This window comes from Xyrauchen texanus, chromosome 17 (genome assembly GCF_025860055.1).
Source record: "Xyrauchen texanus isolate HMW12.3.18 chromosome 17, RBS_HiC_50CHRs, whole genome shotgun sequence".
Classification (NCBI taxonomy): Eukaryota; Metazoa; Chordata; class Actinopteri; order Cypriniformes; family Catostomidae; genus Xyrauchen; species Xyrauchen texanus.
In genome coordinates this window covers 38,041,801-38,057,782 of record NC_068292.1, presented here as the reverse complement: position 1 = coordinate 38,057,782, position 15,982 = coordinate 38,041,801, and the positions used below count along the sequence as shown (strand labels likewise).

Below are 15,982 nucleotides of genomic sequence, written 5' to 3'. Positions count from 1 at the left end.
ACATAACACACACTCCCTCTGGGGACACAGAGGACAGATATTGTGTACATACTGTACAGAGAACAATTGTGTCTCAAGCATTTGAACGTGCAATATTATGTGCTGCCACAGCACTGATTTCATATAATTATTATTGTTAATGTGAACAATCACTCTGACACATATCTGTGGAACATGCTGCGGTAAATAGTTTGGATGAGCTGGGAGCTCTGTTTACACTCTGAATGTCTGCACAAAATACATGAAAATGAATTTCCCTTGAGAGCTGCAGTGCACAATGTGCCCATGTCAAACACATAGTTCAACTCAAGCTTATGATGTGAATGAATTTAGTGCTTCTGCTATGAGATGTTTTACAATTGATGTAAATTGTACTTTGTGTACTTGAATCATGAGCACAAAAAGAGGAATATTTTATTTAGGGGTTTATTCTTGTTGTTTTTTATTTTTATTTTCAATGAATTTTCATGTTTCATGCCAAATTGTTGGTGGTGCAATTTCAATTTGATGGTAGCTTTTGTGTTCAAGGATTTTTGTAGGATATACATTTTGAACAGAACTGAGCATAAGGATCTCACTGACCAGAGCAATCTTCCTGAAATCATCTGCCAAACCGATTATGATAAACCAACGTTCTCCAGTTTACCTGACAGCCTGATGACCAGATCTTTGTAAGGAGGACGTTTTCTCAGATTATCTCAGCACTTTGTCATCCTGCAATTACAGGAATTGGCCACTCTTGCTGTGAATTCATTGGTTTTTATCTATTCTCCTCTCTTCATTTAACATACAGTGAGAAAAACGAGTCATTGGAGTTTGATTTGTTTCTTAATGTTTGCAACTAAGTATCTGAAATAAGTTCACCTGACCTGCTGTACAAATCCATTTAAATTGCATTGAAATTGTGTTCAGGTATACGTGAAAAAATGTTAATAGTGTAATGGATATTTTAGGTGCTGTACACAATTCAAACTGAAGCGCACAATTACAATACCAATGCATAATATAATGAATTATGGATGAACTATTTCTCGTTATTTTGTATGTTTAGTGTAATACACAGGTCAAATGTAGTAAGCAAATAATTTTAAAAAGTATTAAAGTTTTAAAAGTGCACTTTGTGTTGGTATATCTATGATGAACTGCAGGGGAATAATATTCTCTTCATGAGCTTTCATCTCATTCTGAAGAGATATGGGTGCTTTAAAGGGATAGTTCATTCAAAAATGAAAGTTCTCTCATTATTTACTCACCCTCATGATATCCCATGTGTGTATGACTTTTTTTCTTCACCAGAACACATTTGAATTTTTTTTTTATCTCAGCTCAGTAGGTCCATAAAATGTAAGTGAATGGAGATTTCTCTTTTGAAGCTCCAAAAATCACAGGCAATCAGCATAAACGTCATCACTACGACTCCAGCCGTTAAATGAATGTCTTATAAAGTGAAAATAGATCAATATTTAAGTCTGTTTTAACTATATTCCAACGTGAGGGGTTCACAAGTGGGTGGAGACCTCTTGTGTGATATTTTCTTGTTGCCACGATACCGAAGTAATCTCACGCTCTCCACTCGGTTGAAACGTCCAGGATAAGTACACAAATGACGAAATTTTGAAAACGTCTTTAAATTTAAATTAAATTCTCTCATCATTTACTCACCCTCATGCCATCCCAGGTGTGTATGACTTTCTTTCTTCAGCAGAACACTAACATAGATTTTTAGAAGAATATCTCAGCTGATCCACAGAATGCAAGTGAATGTTGATCAGACCATTGTAGCTCCATAAACCACATAAAAGAAAAAATAGAAGTAATCCATATCACTCCAGTGTTTAAATATCTTCAGTAGTGATATAATAGGTCTTGGTGAAAAAACTGATCAACATTTTTTCACTCTAAATCTGGTACAAACCATTATTTTTGACTATTGTTGTGTTTTCAACTATGTTTTATACAATGTAATGGAAACTAAAGCTTTATGGAATGAACTGGGATGATATCAATATCTACATACCACATTATCAACTGGTGCAATGGAGCGCAATATTTATCAGTGTCCGCCATATTGGAAATGCCAAGACCTATTTGTGAACACGTGAAATTATATTGAGTGAAGTGTCTGCAACACACGGAAACAGTATCAAAATTCACATAATTTTGTTTGTCATGAACATCAGATAATTCTGCACATTGTAGATGATGTAAAGTTAAAAACTATCGTTGTTAAACGCCGTTGACCATCATAGCACACCATTATTGATAATGAACGATAAACCCTAAATAAGCTTTTAAGGTGAAAAGGAAAGATATGCTGGTTTGTGAATCTGCTAAATAAGCAATAGGCCTGAGGTTAGGAAGCTCTAACATTGTTTTAGTGATGTCGCAAACCTTATAACTTCAATAAATGCACAGTATAAATCAAAGAACGAAGAAGTCGAAAGCGTGTTGAGAGACTCGTACACGTCACATTGCCAGAGAGCACGAGGATGTGCTACGCGATGTAGTGTAGCAAAAGATGAGCTAGTATGCTACTATTCGATAAAAACAGATAAGTAATATATCTTGTTGTTTTGCCATCATGTTAGTGCAGTTGCCAGCTATGCTGGTCCGATTCTCTGGGGTTGAGCACCCTCAATTGTCTAATAATAGGTATGTTGGCAGTAATAAGCAGTTTTTCTTGAATCCCGGCTTACACACACAAAACCAATAAACATGTATGATCTTTCAGATCAGTGTGTCCTAATTTGCAGGCGGAGAATTCTGCTTTTATGCCTCTATTGTAGGCTACAACTGATCATTTGATTGGTAAAGATTTCCGCTCTCACACAGAGAATTTCATTACGGATTATCTCACTTCATCGACCGCCTGTTGCTTTCGATTTCTGCTTCAGAATAAAGTGACACATAACAGCTGGTCAATTTCCCAAAGCCAAGTGAACACCTTAACGAGAAGTGAAACGTAAAAAAAAAAAAAAAGATTCTAGATTAGTGGTTGCAGATAACATTTTCGACATCGCTTGCTGCATTCAAGCTATATATTGGACAAAATCTCACTTTATGCAGAACAAATATTTTTTATTTGTTATGGTTATACCATGCTGTACGTATAAAGAGTGCATGCACAAGACATGATCGTTTGATGCATATAAAGTCCAGATTCACTTATAATGTTTTAAAAATAACAAGGAAAAACAAAGGGGCACACGGTATCTAATATATTGCATATGTAACCACAGTCCATTAGAATGCAAATATGATTAATATAAATGTGTATAGGGAATATTAATAAAGCAACAACACTGAAAAAGAGAAAAACATTCACAGCTGTTTTCTGGATAACTCAGTAGGCCTACTCCCTTTAAAACTGAACACAAAATTAGGATGAGAAATTGTTCATTTTAATTTACAGACCCAACGTCTGATAGTATTAAATCAGAAACATATTAATCAAATCTACAGTATGGGCTAATCATTCCGTGGAGACAACTGAAGAACAATTATGAATTTCACTTTTACCTGCAATATTTTTCCTGATATCAGTCCATGTTTTCATTATTGCCTTAAAGGACTCAAACAAACTTTAAGGTTGAAAAGATTGAGATTTTCTGGGTCGGTTGTGTCACTCAGGTCCAGTTTAAACTGAGAGTTACACCTATGCCATACCACACAAAAGCCAACGTATTCATATGGCCTATTTATGGCACAAAAGTTCATCTCCAGAGTTATATTGTCTTGTTGCGCCCTTTGCTGGATCATATGGATACTGCACACATAACAGAACAACATGAGAATGGAATTCTTGACATGAAGATTTTAGAGAGTCAGGTAAAGCTATGGTGACAGAATATGTAAAAGCTGATCTTTACATTAAAAAGAACCAGCCTACAAAGATAATAACATGTTTTGGGACGTGTTACGCCATGGTATTCTTTTATAAAATGCAATGATGTTCAAATATGGTAATAAGAACCATGGTATACAATATACCAATGTGCCAGAGAGAGGTTAAAACAATAAAACAACATCTTAACATCTTAACAAGGATTCATGTAGGTTCTAATCCACCTGTGGTGAAGTCACAATGGCAAAATCACTGTTAGGTTTCAAACAATTCACAACTTACCTAATATTTTGTTGTGTGTTATAAAGAGTTTTATAAATATTGCCATAAAGATCAACAAATACACTCTGTCTTTTAAAAGATCCTTCCTAGAAGTGTTCAAGAAGTAAATAAAGTTGTCAAAAACATGTTAAAAAATGTATTTAGGAGTGATCACAGGTGGTGGCTGCGCAGTAACTGAAATCACAGCACTGCTCTAATGTCATTGAACCTTTTAGACAAACACCTAAACATGAGGAAACTGTTATAATATTATAAAAGCTTTGGATCAAAAGGTCTACTGGTTACAAATCTGGGATATGCAACACATATCTTGAAGTATATATTCTAGGTCAGACTCATATGGGGTTTCAAATCACTTTTATTGTCACACGACCATATACAAAAGTGCAACAGTAGGTGAAAGTCTTGTGTGCAGTTCCGAGCAACATAGCAGTCATGACAGTGATGAGACATATACCAATTTTGGGTTTGGGTTGATATCTGCTTCGTCTTATTTCCTCCAGTTGTCAGGTCTAAAACAAAAGGTACAGTGGCCTGTGAAGGTTGTTCATACTGCAAAAACAACTCACACTTGAACTTTTTCTCAATTGAAATTAGATCAGTTTGAAGATTATCTTCTAATGGCAAATTGTTTTAATTCATGGTTGTATCTATAGTTCCTGATTTCTTTATGTTGCCCAAAATTACTCATAACTACCTCATATTCTAGTAGAGGCTGGACCGTGTGCTGGTGGCAGCATGTCCTGGACTGAACAAAAAACTGTTGGAATTGCAGCAGTGTTTGGTTGGGCCAAAAATATATAATTGTTGACAGTCACGGGAGGCCCAGAGATGTTTATGTGACTGATCTCTTCATGGTCTTGCCTGCGAGCCAGTCTTAACTGCAGAACATAAACAACACAGCATGTATATTTTACATCCATTTGATCTCACTTGATCTTTTTTAGCAGGTAATGATGAGAATGTTTTAACCTCTCGATGAGTGTGTTTTCTTGGTCTGTAGCAGTGACAACGGCAGGCAGTTGAAGCGACAATCACAGAGAGAATGAAGACCAGACCATCGCAGATCACAAGGATATAGAGAGTCACACCCTGAGTCAGTATTAGAGACAGGGCAATTATGAGTTAAAATGCTTTTTATTAGTTGTTATTAATATTTATCTTAAAGAAATTGTCAGAAACTGCACATGGTCGATCTAACCAGTGAAGAACATACGAGTATAAACTGGAATAATTGGGCTACTGCACTGTTAAATTGAATATTTACAGTCGTTAGTTTATGCTGTGGAGCAGTTTCTACCAGATCTAACAAAAACATTATTGTTGTAACCTAATATAGTCAGATTAATTCAGCTGTATTAAATAATAGTTTTTAATAACTTTAAATTAATCCAGTTAATTTAGATGTTACTACATGAAGCACATTTTAGGTTACCTAAAGCTTGTTTACAATGTGCTATTTGAAAAAAACATTTAGCCTGTTGATCAGATTTAAGCTTTTTCTTGTAAGTTTGGTTCTGTTAAGTACACGGCTACAAGTCATTTTTAGATTTTATAGGAAATTTACTGTATATGGCACTTACCTCATGTTGACAGTGAACAGGGAGCGAAATAGCAGTTGTTATTGCACTGAGATAGTTCATTATTTGAGAGGTTCTCACCTGAAATAAGACAAATCTGCTTAGGAAACATGGTAAAATAAATAAATAAATGCCACTTATGTAAGCATAATGCATTTTACTCTTTACTATTGCTATCATTAAAAAGACTAAATTAAATAAATGTAAATGTAAAATACTTAAAGCTATATCCCGACTAACCAGACACTTGTTACGTATGCAAGCAGCTGAAAGCGTTACAGCTCCAGTTAAAATTGACTACAGTGAAGAAAATAAATATTGTTTAGGATTTCAAAATCACTGTAGAATGTTGTTCTGATGTGAAAATGAATGAAAGACTTACAAAACCACTGACGACTGATAAGAAAATAGCCACAAAACCTATCAACATTTCCATAACCTGTAAGATAAAAAGAAGAGATAGTGTATATTTTTTCATCACCCTGAAAACATCAATACTTAATACTTAGAAGCACTTGAAATGGATCAGTTTGATTTACCCCAAATATCTTTGGCCTTATCTTTAGGAACGTGGACTTCCCATGTAGGTGGCATCTTGCCATCTTTAAACACATCGAGAGAGAGAGATATGTGTTAATACAATGCATTTACTGCATTCTCTTTCCAGTCAGCCAAAGAAGTCTCAATGATGGGAACCAGCATTTCACTTTCATTATAAGAGGACATATGAGTAGCTAATGAGAACACGAGGACAGAAATTGGTGATTTATTTAGTTGGTTCTTTACAAAACACTTTTTATCCACAGCATCTCACAGTAGCTTACAACCTACTGCTAAGGGTTTAGTTTGGTTAGTGTTGATTGAATGGCTTTCCAAAAAAGATGAACATGTTTATTTAATACTCAAGTCAAGTAATTTTTATTTATATAGACTTTCACATCACAGATCATTTCAAAGTAGCTTCAAAGAAATTACCTTGTAACAGAAAATTTATCCAAAAAGTCATCATTTTGTGGTTTGATTATTTATATGTAAATTAATGTAAAGATGGTTAAACAAAAAAATATATTATTTAGCTTATTATTTGTTTAAGGCGTTTTTAATCACAAAACTTTTCACACTATTTATTTATAAAAAATTACAGTTAGTGAAGTGACTTCAGTAACATTGAGCAAATAAAGAGATGTTTTGGTTTTAAGTAACTTGTTATATATAGTTAGCATTGTCACACCTATTTCACAAATATTAAATATGTAACATTGTAGCATTTTGTAACAGAACTATATACATTCTGAAGAAAATAATCACTACATTAAGAGATTGCTTTACCTTGATGTTGATGTTGCACTTGTATTAGATCTTTTAATTTCATTTTCTCTTTCATCCATTTGTTTATTTTTCTCTGGCTGGGTTTTTTGTTAGGTCAGAAGAAGTTTATGAGACTCCACCATCAGCAACACAATCACAGGAAGACAACCTCCTCAGGGTAAGAGAAATATGCATAGAAAATGTTTGGGATGAGTAGCCTATTCCAGTATGCAGTGATAACTTTTATCTTTTCTCTCGAAAATGTCATAAATGTCAAACTAAAACACAACATATTTGATTATTAGAAACAAAAGTACAGTATGCACAGTAATGAACTTATAATGGAAGCCTACAGCATCACAGCATCAATAAATGTTTAAAATATGCAACTGTTTTAAATATGATTGGGTTATTGCTTATAAATAACAGTTCTACACAAGAAGTTAATATTCAAGAAGCAGACATTTCAAACACAAAATGAAAAGCTATTTTGTTAATATTTTGTTTTTGTTTACGTTTGCTCTGCCAATGAAAATAGTTCCAAAATAAGCCAAAGCAGAATCAAGCAATGGACTTCTATGTAGAACAGAGACAAGCAGACTTATGGGTCAAACAGTGCAACATTTCAGTGCTGTTTTACATTATATAAGCAAAGCACTCTTCTTTGAATACCCTTTGATCAATCAAATAAGTTGACTGGAAATAACTGTTGTATAGGGAGTAAAAGCTCTATTTCTATTCAAGGGTATAGAAACTATATTTCTTGGCTGAGATCTGGTTCATCATCTGGTTGTCCAGTCTTCGACTCTGGAACAGAAGGTACAGATGGCTCTGAACATTGCTCATAATTCAATAGCAGCTCACAGTGGGTCAGAGCTGTAAAACACATTGCAGCTTTTTGTTAGTTTTATGCCATGCAATTGAAACGAAGATACAAATAGTTTTGGGGGCATAATTTTCTCATGACAGACATCACTGGTTTGATCAAGGTCTGTAATGAACAGAAAGCATTAAATGTAAGGTGATTTACAGTATATTCTACATCTGAATTCTATGATTTCTTCTGGTTACTCAAAATTTACCTTAATTACCACATAGTTTGGTGTTGGTGCAAATTATCCTGGACATACTGTATTTGGTGGAGGTGCACTGGAGACTGTATTATATTTTGGTGGAGGTGCAGTTGAGACTTGATTGTAGTTTGGTGGAGGTAATGAGACAGGATCATAGTTTGATGGAAGTGCAGAAGGGCTTTGTTAGCACAGAAGAATAAAATTGCTGACAGTCACGTAAGGCACATCTGTGTTCATATAACTGACCATGTCAGGTCTTGTTTGAGAGGTAGAGAACAGAGCCAATGCTTAACCTTTATTACACATCAATGTGATCACAATTCATCTATTGACATGAAAAAATTATGCTGTTTTAATTTTTTACTATACGTGTGCAACTCATATGTCATCTATTTTTATACTTATAATACATGTAAACTTATAATACATGTATATATATATATATATATATATATATATATATATATATATATATATATATATATATATATATAAAATATATTTTGTTATAATTGTTTTATCTGCAGTGTCTCGGGTGAGAAGGGGCTTTAACAATTTAGAATCACTGCACAAATACCAGAGGCTGACATCCTAATGTCTTTTCATATTCGTAAACGGACCAAAACGGACCAAATCAGAATGGTCTGTGATTTTTTTTATGTTATTAATAAAATCCATTATACACAGTGTTTCCAAGACAATCTGCCATTTTCATATTAATCACTGGATTGTGATTTGGTGAAAGTACAGATAGCCTTATTGTCCCACAAGGACAATATTGAGAGTCGGAGTGTCAAATGGTGGCGGACACAAATGTTTGACACATGAGCACACAACTTTTTCTAGATGGGAATCTTTGAATGAAACTCGATGAGTTTTACCTTTGTCCTGAAGCAGTCACAGAAATATGAGGCAATGATCACAGAGAAGATGAAGACCAGAATGTCACTTACCACAAAAATAAAGAGAGTCATATCCTGTATCAGCATTACAGACAGGAAGATTATGCACTACAATGTATTTTATTAGTTATAAACACTTCTCTTTACCTTTTTAGGGTTTAAAACACTGTGAGAAACATGTTAACAGCATGCTTTCTTTTTCCTGTCAGCCAAAGATTATTCAGTGGTGGGGACCCATTATCACTGTTTACATCTCAGAGCTGAAAATCAAGATTAGCTTGAAAAGTTGCTCAGATGACACATGCAATTTGGGTGGAAATGGTTGATTTAGTTTGTAGTCTTATAAAACAGAGCAACTAAAAGTACAACCCAAAGATAAGGATTTAGTTAGGGTACAGTAACATAGTAACATAACTACTTTATGATGATCCAAACAAGAGTTGGGGAGGAGCAAGTTTATTGACAATGTACATAAGATCTGCACAGGTGAAACTTAGAGATTGAGTCTCATGCTTGAGTACCTTCATTGCAAACCAAAACTGTTTCTGTAAAATCTTTATAACAACCAAAGATTATACAGTATGAATGTGAACTCACAAACCAACCTTCCACACAGTACATTTATGCAATTATCACAGTCACCAACAAAACAATGAGCAAATAATGAGAAGGTTTCAAGACATATATACTGCACACGGCTTGCACAGTCACTCTATTAAAGCTGCCTCACTACGCTTTGGTCTAACGCAGAAACACAGAGAGACAGAGGAAAGGTGTACAGAATACATACAATATGTAGCAACATTTCTGCCCTCAATTTACAATCTGTTCTGTAGGATTGAAAATGAACAAGAAATTCATTTCTATGTTACAACCCTTATTCCATTGTGAAAACTGTCTTCTTGCATTCCAGAGAGTGCTGATAGTGATCTATCAGCCTACTGGCTGAGGTGTTATGTACTGGGACTCTGTAAATGGTAGCAACTTGAATACAGTGGGGGTTTGAAGGTGGACTGCTGATTGGTCAGTTCAAATGGATCAGGTCTGTTTGTGGTCACATGGTCAAGGGAAGGATAAAACAAGATTGTAACTTGTGCTCTGGGCTCTTTTTGCCTCTTCCTCTCAATCTTTTCTCTGTCTCTTCTCTTTGGGCTCTGCTCTTGGGTGACTGAGTTAAAGACCATCTGGCCTAGACTCTAGCTCTCAATGGCATCTCTCTCTCTACCTTCACTTACTCTTTCTATCCTCCATTCTCTTTCATTCATGTAGTATGCATACTGATTTCACATACATATTTCATACATCCATTTTGTAACAATTATGTCTAAATTGTAACCATCTACTTTAACATTGTAAGGCTAAACTGTTATTAAACTTTTCTTTTAATCCATGTCTCTCTCGCAGTAAAAAACTGCATACTTTTATATTGCATTACAAAAAGGTCATAGTATGGACCTAAACAATGCTCTCCCACATTATTAGCTATTTTAACTGCGCATATTCTGTCATTGGTATAAGTAGCAGAAGGTTTTATATTATCATGCTGTTAACATTTCTTTAGACTTCTCGGCAATCCTACTGCTCGAACCACTGTAGTGAAAAATCACTGCCTTACAGTTCAAATTATCAGCATCTGAAGAAAATATTCTAAATTCTGAAGAAATTAGTTTTTATATTGTCTGTAATGTCTTACAGTATTTATAGTGCGATTTGATTAAAAACATGATTATAGATTATGCCTCAAAAATAATAATAATAATTATTCCTTACATTTATATATTGCTTTTCTAGGCACCCTACATAGTATAGGGGGACTCTCCTTAACAACCATCAGTGTGCAGCATCCACCTGGATAATGCAACGGCAGCCATAGTGCACCAGAACACTCACCACACACTAGCTATTGGCGGAGAGGACAGTAGAGTCATGACCACCTGTCATGACCACCTGTCGCCCTGATATCTGTGGTCATGAAGTCATTTGCGAGACTGGTATTGGCCCACCTGAAGGACATCACTGGACCCTTTCTGGACCCCCTTCAATTTGCTTATCGAGCAAACAGGTCTGTGGATGATGCAGTCAACATGGGTTTGCATCACATCCTGCAACACCTGGACAGACCGGGGACATATATAAGGATCCTTTTTGTGGAATTCAGCTCGGCTTTCAACACAATCATACCAGATATACTCCGGAATAAGTTAAACCAACTAACTCCCTGTTCCCACCTCTACCTGTCAGTGGATTACCATTCTGACGGACAGGGCATCTCACAGGACCTGAAGTGGGAGATACACATCGACTCCATTGTGAAAAAGGCCCAGCAGAGGTTTAACTTCCTTCGCCAGCTGAGGAAGTTCAACCTGCCACCAGTGCTGCTGAAACAGTTCTATTCAGCAGTCATTGAGTCTGTCCTCTGCACTTCAATAACTGTCTGGTTTGGTGCAGCTACGAAATCAGACATTAGAAGACTACAAAGGACAGTTCGGTCTGCTGAGAGGATTATTGGTTGCCCCTGCCCCCCTTCAAGAACTATACACTTCCAGAGTGAAGAAAAGGGCTGGTAAAATCACTCTGAATCCCACTCACCCTGCCCACTACCTTTTTGAACTGTTGCCTTCTGGCCGGCGCTTCAGAGCTCTGAACACCAGAACCGTCAGACACAGGAACAGTTTTTTCCCTCAGGCCATCCATCTAATGAACAATTAAATTGCCCCATTGAGCAATAATGATGTGCAATACACAGTTTAATTTTAATTTATATTATCCAACATATCCACTTCTGCCATTACTTACATTGCTCTGTACATTTATACTGTTTTTTGTTCTCTATATAACAGACTGTATTAGATTTGCACTACGTGTGTGTATGTGGGTGTGTATGAAGGTGAGTGTATGTACGTATAATTATTTATTTTGTTTTCTTTTTTGTTTTTAATTACCTATGTCTTGCTGCTGTTTTTGGTATTGTTTGTATTGTTGTAGACTGGAAGCTCCTGTCACCAAGACAAATTCCTTGTATGTGTAAGCATACTTGGCAATAAAGCTGATTCTGATTCTGATGTAGCCAATTCAGGGATGGAGATTATTAGGAGGCCATGATAGATAAGGGTCAATGGAGGGAATTTGGCCAGGACACAGGGGTTATACCCCTATTCTTTAGAAGAAGTGCCCTGGGATTTTTAATGACCACAGAGAGTCAGGACCTCAGTTTAACATCTCATCCAAAATACAGTGCTTTTTTTAAAGTATAGTGGGGCATTAGGACCAACACAGACCACAGGGTGAACACCCCCTGCTTGCCTCCCTAATACCACTTCCAGCAGTAACCTTAATTTTCCCCAGCAGTTCTCCCATCCAGATACTGGCCAGCCTCAACCCTGCTTAGCTTTAGTGGGCAACAGGCAAGAGCTGCAGGGTGATATGGCTGCTGACCAATTTACCAATTTACCATTTCAACATTTGTCTTAAGTCCCCTCGTCAACAGTCAAAAGGCAACTGTTGGCAAGGAACACAAAGCTCCAAAGATGCATTGTAGTTAATAGAGAAAAATAACTTCGGGAGAATTATGCTGGCAAAACAACATGACTATAATGCCAATATTAATTTTCTATGTGTAGTACAAGTCATGGTTTATATAATTAAACTAAGTAGATGTTGGTGGCCAATGTTTAAACAAAACGATTTTGTATGAACTGAAAGATTAATGACTATAAGTCCATCCTGAACTAACTGCAAATGTGCACACAGATTCATTGTCCTTTATTTGGCAGATGAAGGCATTAGTTGGCAATTTTGTTTTCTATTTATGTTATCCATTTTAAGTTTTATAGTCCATCCTGTGGCCAAGATGATTCAGGCAGAGGTTAGTTTGGTGCACCGCTGTCTAACTGGAAGCTTGTGGCGATTCATTTGGCCAAAGTCCATACTTAAATCAAGGTTCAGGCAGTGGACAGTGAAGTATCCCATGTCTTACAGTTGGAGTTGGCACCAGTTCATGTTCTGTAATGTCAATCGCAGCAGACTTCTGTGATGCCTGGCTGACATAAGCTGCAGTTAGCAGTAATTACTTAGCGACACATAGTAGTGGGAGTAGGACATCGGGCAGGACCAGAGCTGGCAGGTTCTGGTAACTTCAGGATACAGTATGTATTTGTAATTTGTAACAGTATGTAATTTTCTGGAGTTTTCCAAGCTGCTTAAAGGCACAGTTATCTTAGTGTATGTAAACTTCTGACCCACTGGAATTGTGATATAGTCAATAAAAAGTGAAACAATCTGTCTTAAACAATTTTTGGAAAAATGACTTGTGTCTTGCACAAAGTATATGTCCTAAACAACTTGCCAAAACTATAGTTTGCAAATATTAAATATGTGGAGTGGTTAAAAAATTATGTATATATATATATATATATATATATATCATATAATTTAATTAATATAATGCATGGATATACATTTTACAACTGAACTGCTTCTTTAAAAAAGTGGAATACAATTAACCTAACATCAAGTCTATCCAAAATGGTCTACATTATGGTAATAATCTATATTTTAAAGCTGGAACATACACAAAATCGGGTGACATCACTTTTTATAACTCCCTCCATCTATCTTAGATCATTCCACAAGTCCACAAGAGGGCATCCTTCTGTAGGGATTGAAACGGTGATGTGACTAGCAGTACTGTAACAAAAGAGCTATAATGTGAAAATGAAATTACAATCTTGTAATTCATTCATGAGACAACAAGAGGCCATTCGAAGAGCCAGGTCTCTCATACCATGACTAACTAGGTCAAATGACTCAACATGACTTATCAAGCAGAGACAACAGCGTCCCACAATATACACCTAGGCTACTATATAGGCTACTACTACATCTAAAAAAATTTTAAACACGATTTTGTTTTTATGACCTCATTAATTGAGAGACAAGATGGAGTATTTGAAACAACAGGGTGAGTATATTTTTGCAAAGGATGTGAAAAGTTTGATTTCACTGATCATGATGGAGTTATAGAATATTATAGAATCATTATAGAATACTTGATGTTATGAAAAGTCAAAAGTGATTGAAAAAAACAGAAAAGTTTACATTTTATTTACTTACATATCACCAAATTTAGCTTAAAAATGAGTTTGGATATGGTGACAAATTTTGCTTTGATCTAACTATTGCTGTCTAACTATTTCCCCATGTTGAGGTACACAAGGCTATCGATATTCAAAATATAAAAATAAATATTTTAATAATAAATTTGACCATTGTCATATAATTTGGGAACAGAAAAAAAAAAAAAGGAATTTTCCTTTTTATAGCAACATTTTCAAGTTGTGATAGTAAAATAAATAAATATGTTTGTGTGTATAGATAGATAGATAGATAGATAGATAGATAGATAGATAGATAGATAGATAGATAGATAGATAGATAGATAGATAGATATAATAACATATATATGTTATTTGTGAAACACCTTATTCTGTAAATCCAGAGTTGAATATACTGCAAGGAAGTTCATGGAGAAAATAAAAAAATACTATAATAATAATAAAAACAATTAGAATAAAAAATAAGTTAAAATATAAGTACTTGTTTTCTCTGACATTATTATTGAGTTGATACTATTCTTTAATTTGTACTGCCTGTTGTGCTACACTTTGTTCCTGCATTAATTTGATAGATTGTAAACTGTCTTTGAGCTTTGAAAAGGCACTATACAGTATAAATACAATTATCATTATTATTATTATTATTATTATTAATAAATACATTTCATGACATTTCAGACTATTTGAATTAACATTAACTAATGATCTGATAGCATAAGACAGTGTCTTAGCTAATGCTTTGTTATTTTTTAAATAATGTTTTTATAAAGTGTTTCCAAGGAAATCAATCTTTTTATGTTGAGGATTATTGGGTTGGCCTGGAGACATGTAGTCTATCCATTGATGTCCTGATTTGTTCATCTCATCCTATAACACATTATGCCAAATAACCCACTTCTTGCACACACACGCGCGCACACACACACACACACACACACACACACACACACACACACACACACATAAATTTTGTGTTTCCATGTTTTATGGGGACTTTCCATAGACATAATGGTTTTTATACTGTACAAACTTTATATTCTATCCCCTAAACCTAACCCTACCCCTAAACCTAACCCTCACAGAAAACATTCTGCATTTTTACATTTTCAAAAAACATATTTTAGTATGATTTATAAGCTGTTTTCCTCATGGGGACCGACAAAATGTCCTTATGGGGACATCTGGTACCCACAAAGTGATAAATACACGCTCATACACACACACACACACACACACACACGCACACGCACACACACACACACACACACACACACACACACACACACACACACACACACACACTTTTGGTATTCATATCAAAGCGTCGTTCTGACGATTTAATTGGCTAGTAAAAGCCGGTTGCCGACGAGTGAACGGATGGAATCACCTGTCAATCTAGTAAAAGGCGGGATTTGCCAAGCCCTAATATATGTAAAAACACCATTCGTAGCTATCAGTGGCTGTGACACGAGCGAAGGGGCATTTCGAAAAATCATATTCAAATCAGTCTTCGGCGAGGGACGGAAGAACTACACAATTTTAACAAATGGAGGAAGACAGCAGTGAACAGATGAAACCCCTCCTGACGACAGTAAGAACAAAGTTTTTTTGTTGTTATTTTGTCTAGAGTTTTTGAGTTGTTGCGGAAGCGTAGAACATCTCGGCGAGCGCATAATCTTTCCGTTCATCTCAAAGAAAGAAAACGAGAGACTGGAATGAGGGGAGTTTATGGCTTACTGCTTTAAAGCATCATTTCCACTGGGTTGCTAACGACACAGACTTTTCTTAGTGAACATTAAATGTTTTTCTTGTGAGGCTGTATTACCATTGAAGGGTAGTTTCATTGTTTTGGGGTGACCACGCTTCTGCCAGGAAGTCC

General features: G+C 35.5%; 2 protein-coding genes across 9 annotated transcripts in view; one reads left to right on the top strand and one right to left on the bottom strand.

Moving 5' to 3' along the window:
• Nucleotides 1-4,474: 4,474 nt before the first annotated feature.
• si:ch211-135n15.2 (uncharacterized protein LOC557207 homolog) lies at nt 4,475-9,185 on the bottom strand. 2 transcript variants are annotated; one of them, XM_052146959.1, is made up of 9 exons: nt 8,969-9,185; nt 7,036-8,343; nt 6,246-6,308; nt 6,089-6,145; nt 5,947-6,003; nt 5,710-5,787; nt 5,099-5,218; nt 4,824-5,007; nt 4,475-4,638 (listed from the first exon to the last, which is right to left on the bottom strand). In XM_052146959.1, the coding sequence occupies exons 3-8, from the start codon at nt 6,306-6,308 to the stop codon at nt 4,825-4,827; spliced, it is 558 nt and encodes a 185-aa protein (XP_052002919.1). In that variant the 5' UTR covers nt 7,036-8,343; nt 8,969-9,185; the 3' UTR covers nt 4,475-4,638; nt 4,824. The 2 variants fall into 2 exon arrangements, with proteins under 2 accessions (XP_052002919.1, XP_052002920.1); XM_052146960.1 differs by lacking the exon at nt 5,947-6,003.
• A 6,384-nt stretch (nt 9,186-15,569) lies between these two features.
• The window catches only part of LOC127657928 (sodium bicarbonate cotransporter 3-like), a 64,973-nt gene continuing 64,560 nt past the window's right edge, over nt 15,570-15,982 (top strand). For all 7 annotated transcript variants that reach the window (XR_007972337.1, XM_052146927.1, XM_052146923.1 and 4 more), the window contains exon 1: nt 15,570-15,694. Coding sequence is in view for 6 of the 7 variants with exons in the window: in XM_052146927.1 (XP_052002887.1) it covers nt 15,650-15,694 (45 nt within the window). In the remaining variant the exon portion in view is untranslated. The remainder of the gene's footprint in view (nt 15,695-15,982) is intronic.

What these genes read in the sequence shown, in the direction of transcription:
- si:ch211-135n15.2 (XM_052146959.1), bottom strand. Translation starts at nt 6,308, where the DNA reads ATGGCAAGATGCCACCTACATGGGAAGTCCACGTTCCTAAAGATAAGG. An exon ending in TATCAGTCGTCAGTGGTTTT is followed by an intron (nt 6,004 to 6,088) that starts GTAAGTCTTTCA and finishes TCTTCACTGTAG; the next exon opens with TCAATTTTAACTGGAGCTGT. An exon ending in GAAAACACACTCATCGAGAG is followed by an intron (nt 5,008 to 5,098) that starts GTTAAAACATTC and finishes TATGTTCTGCAG; the next exon opens with TTAAGACTGGCTCGCAGGCA.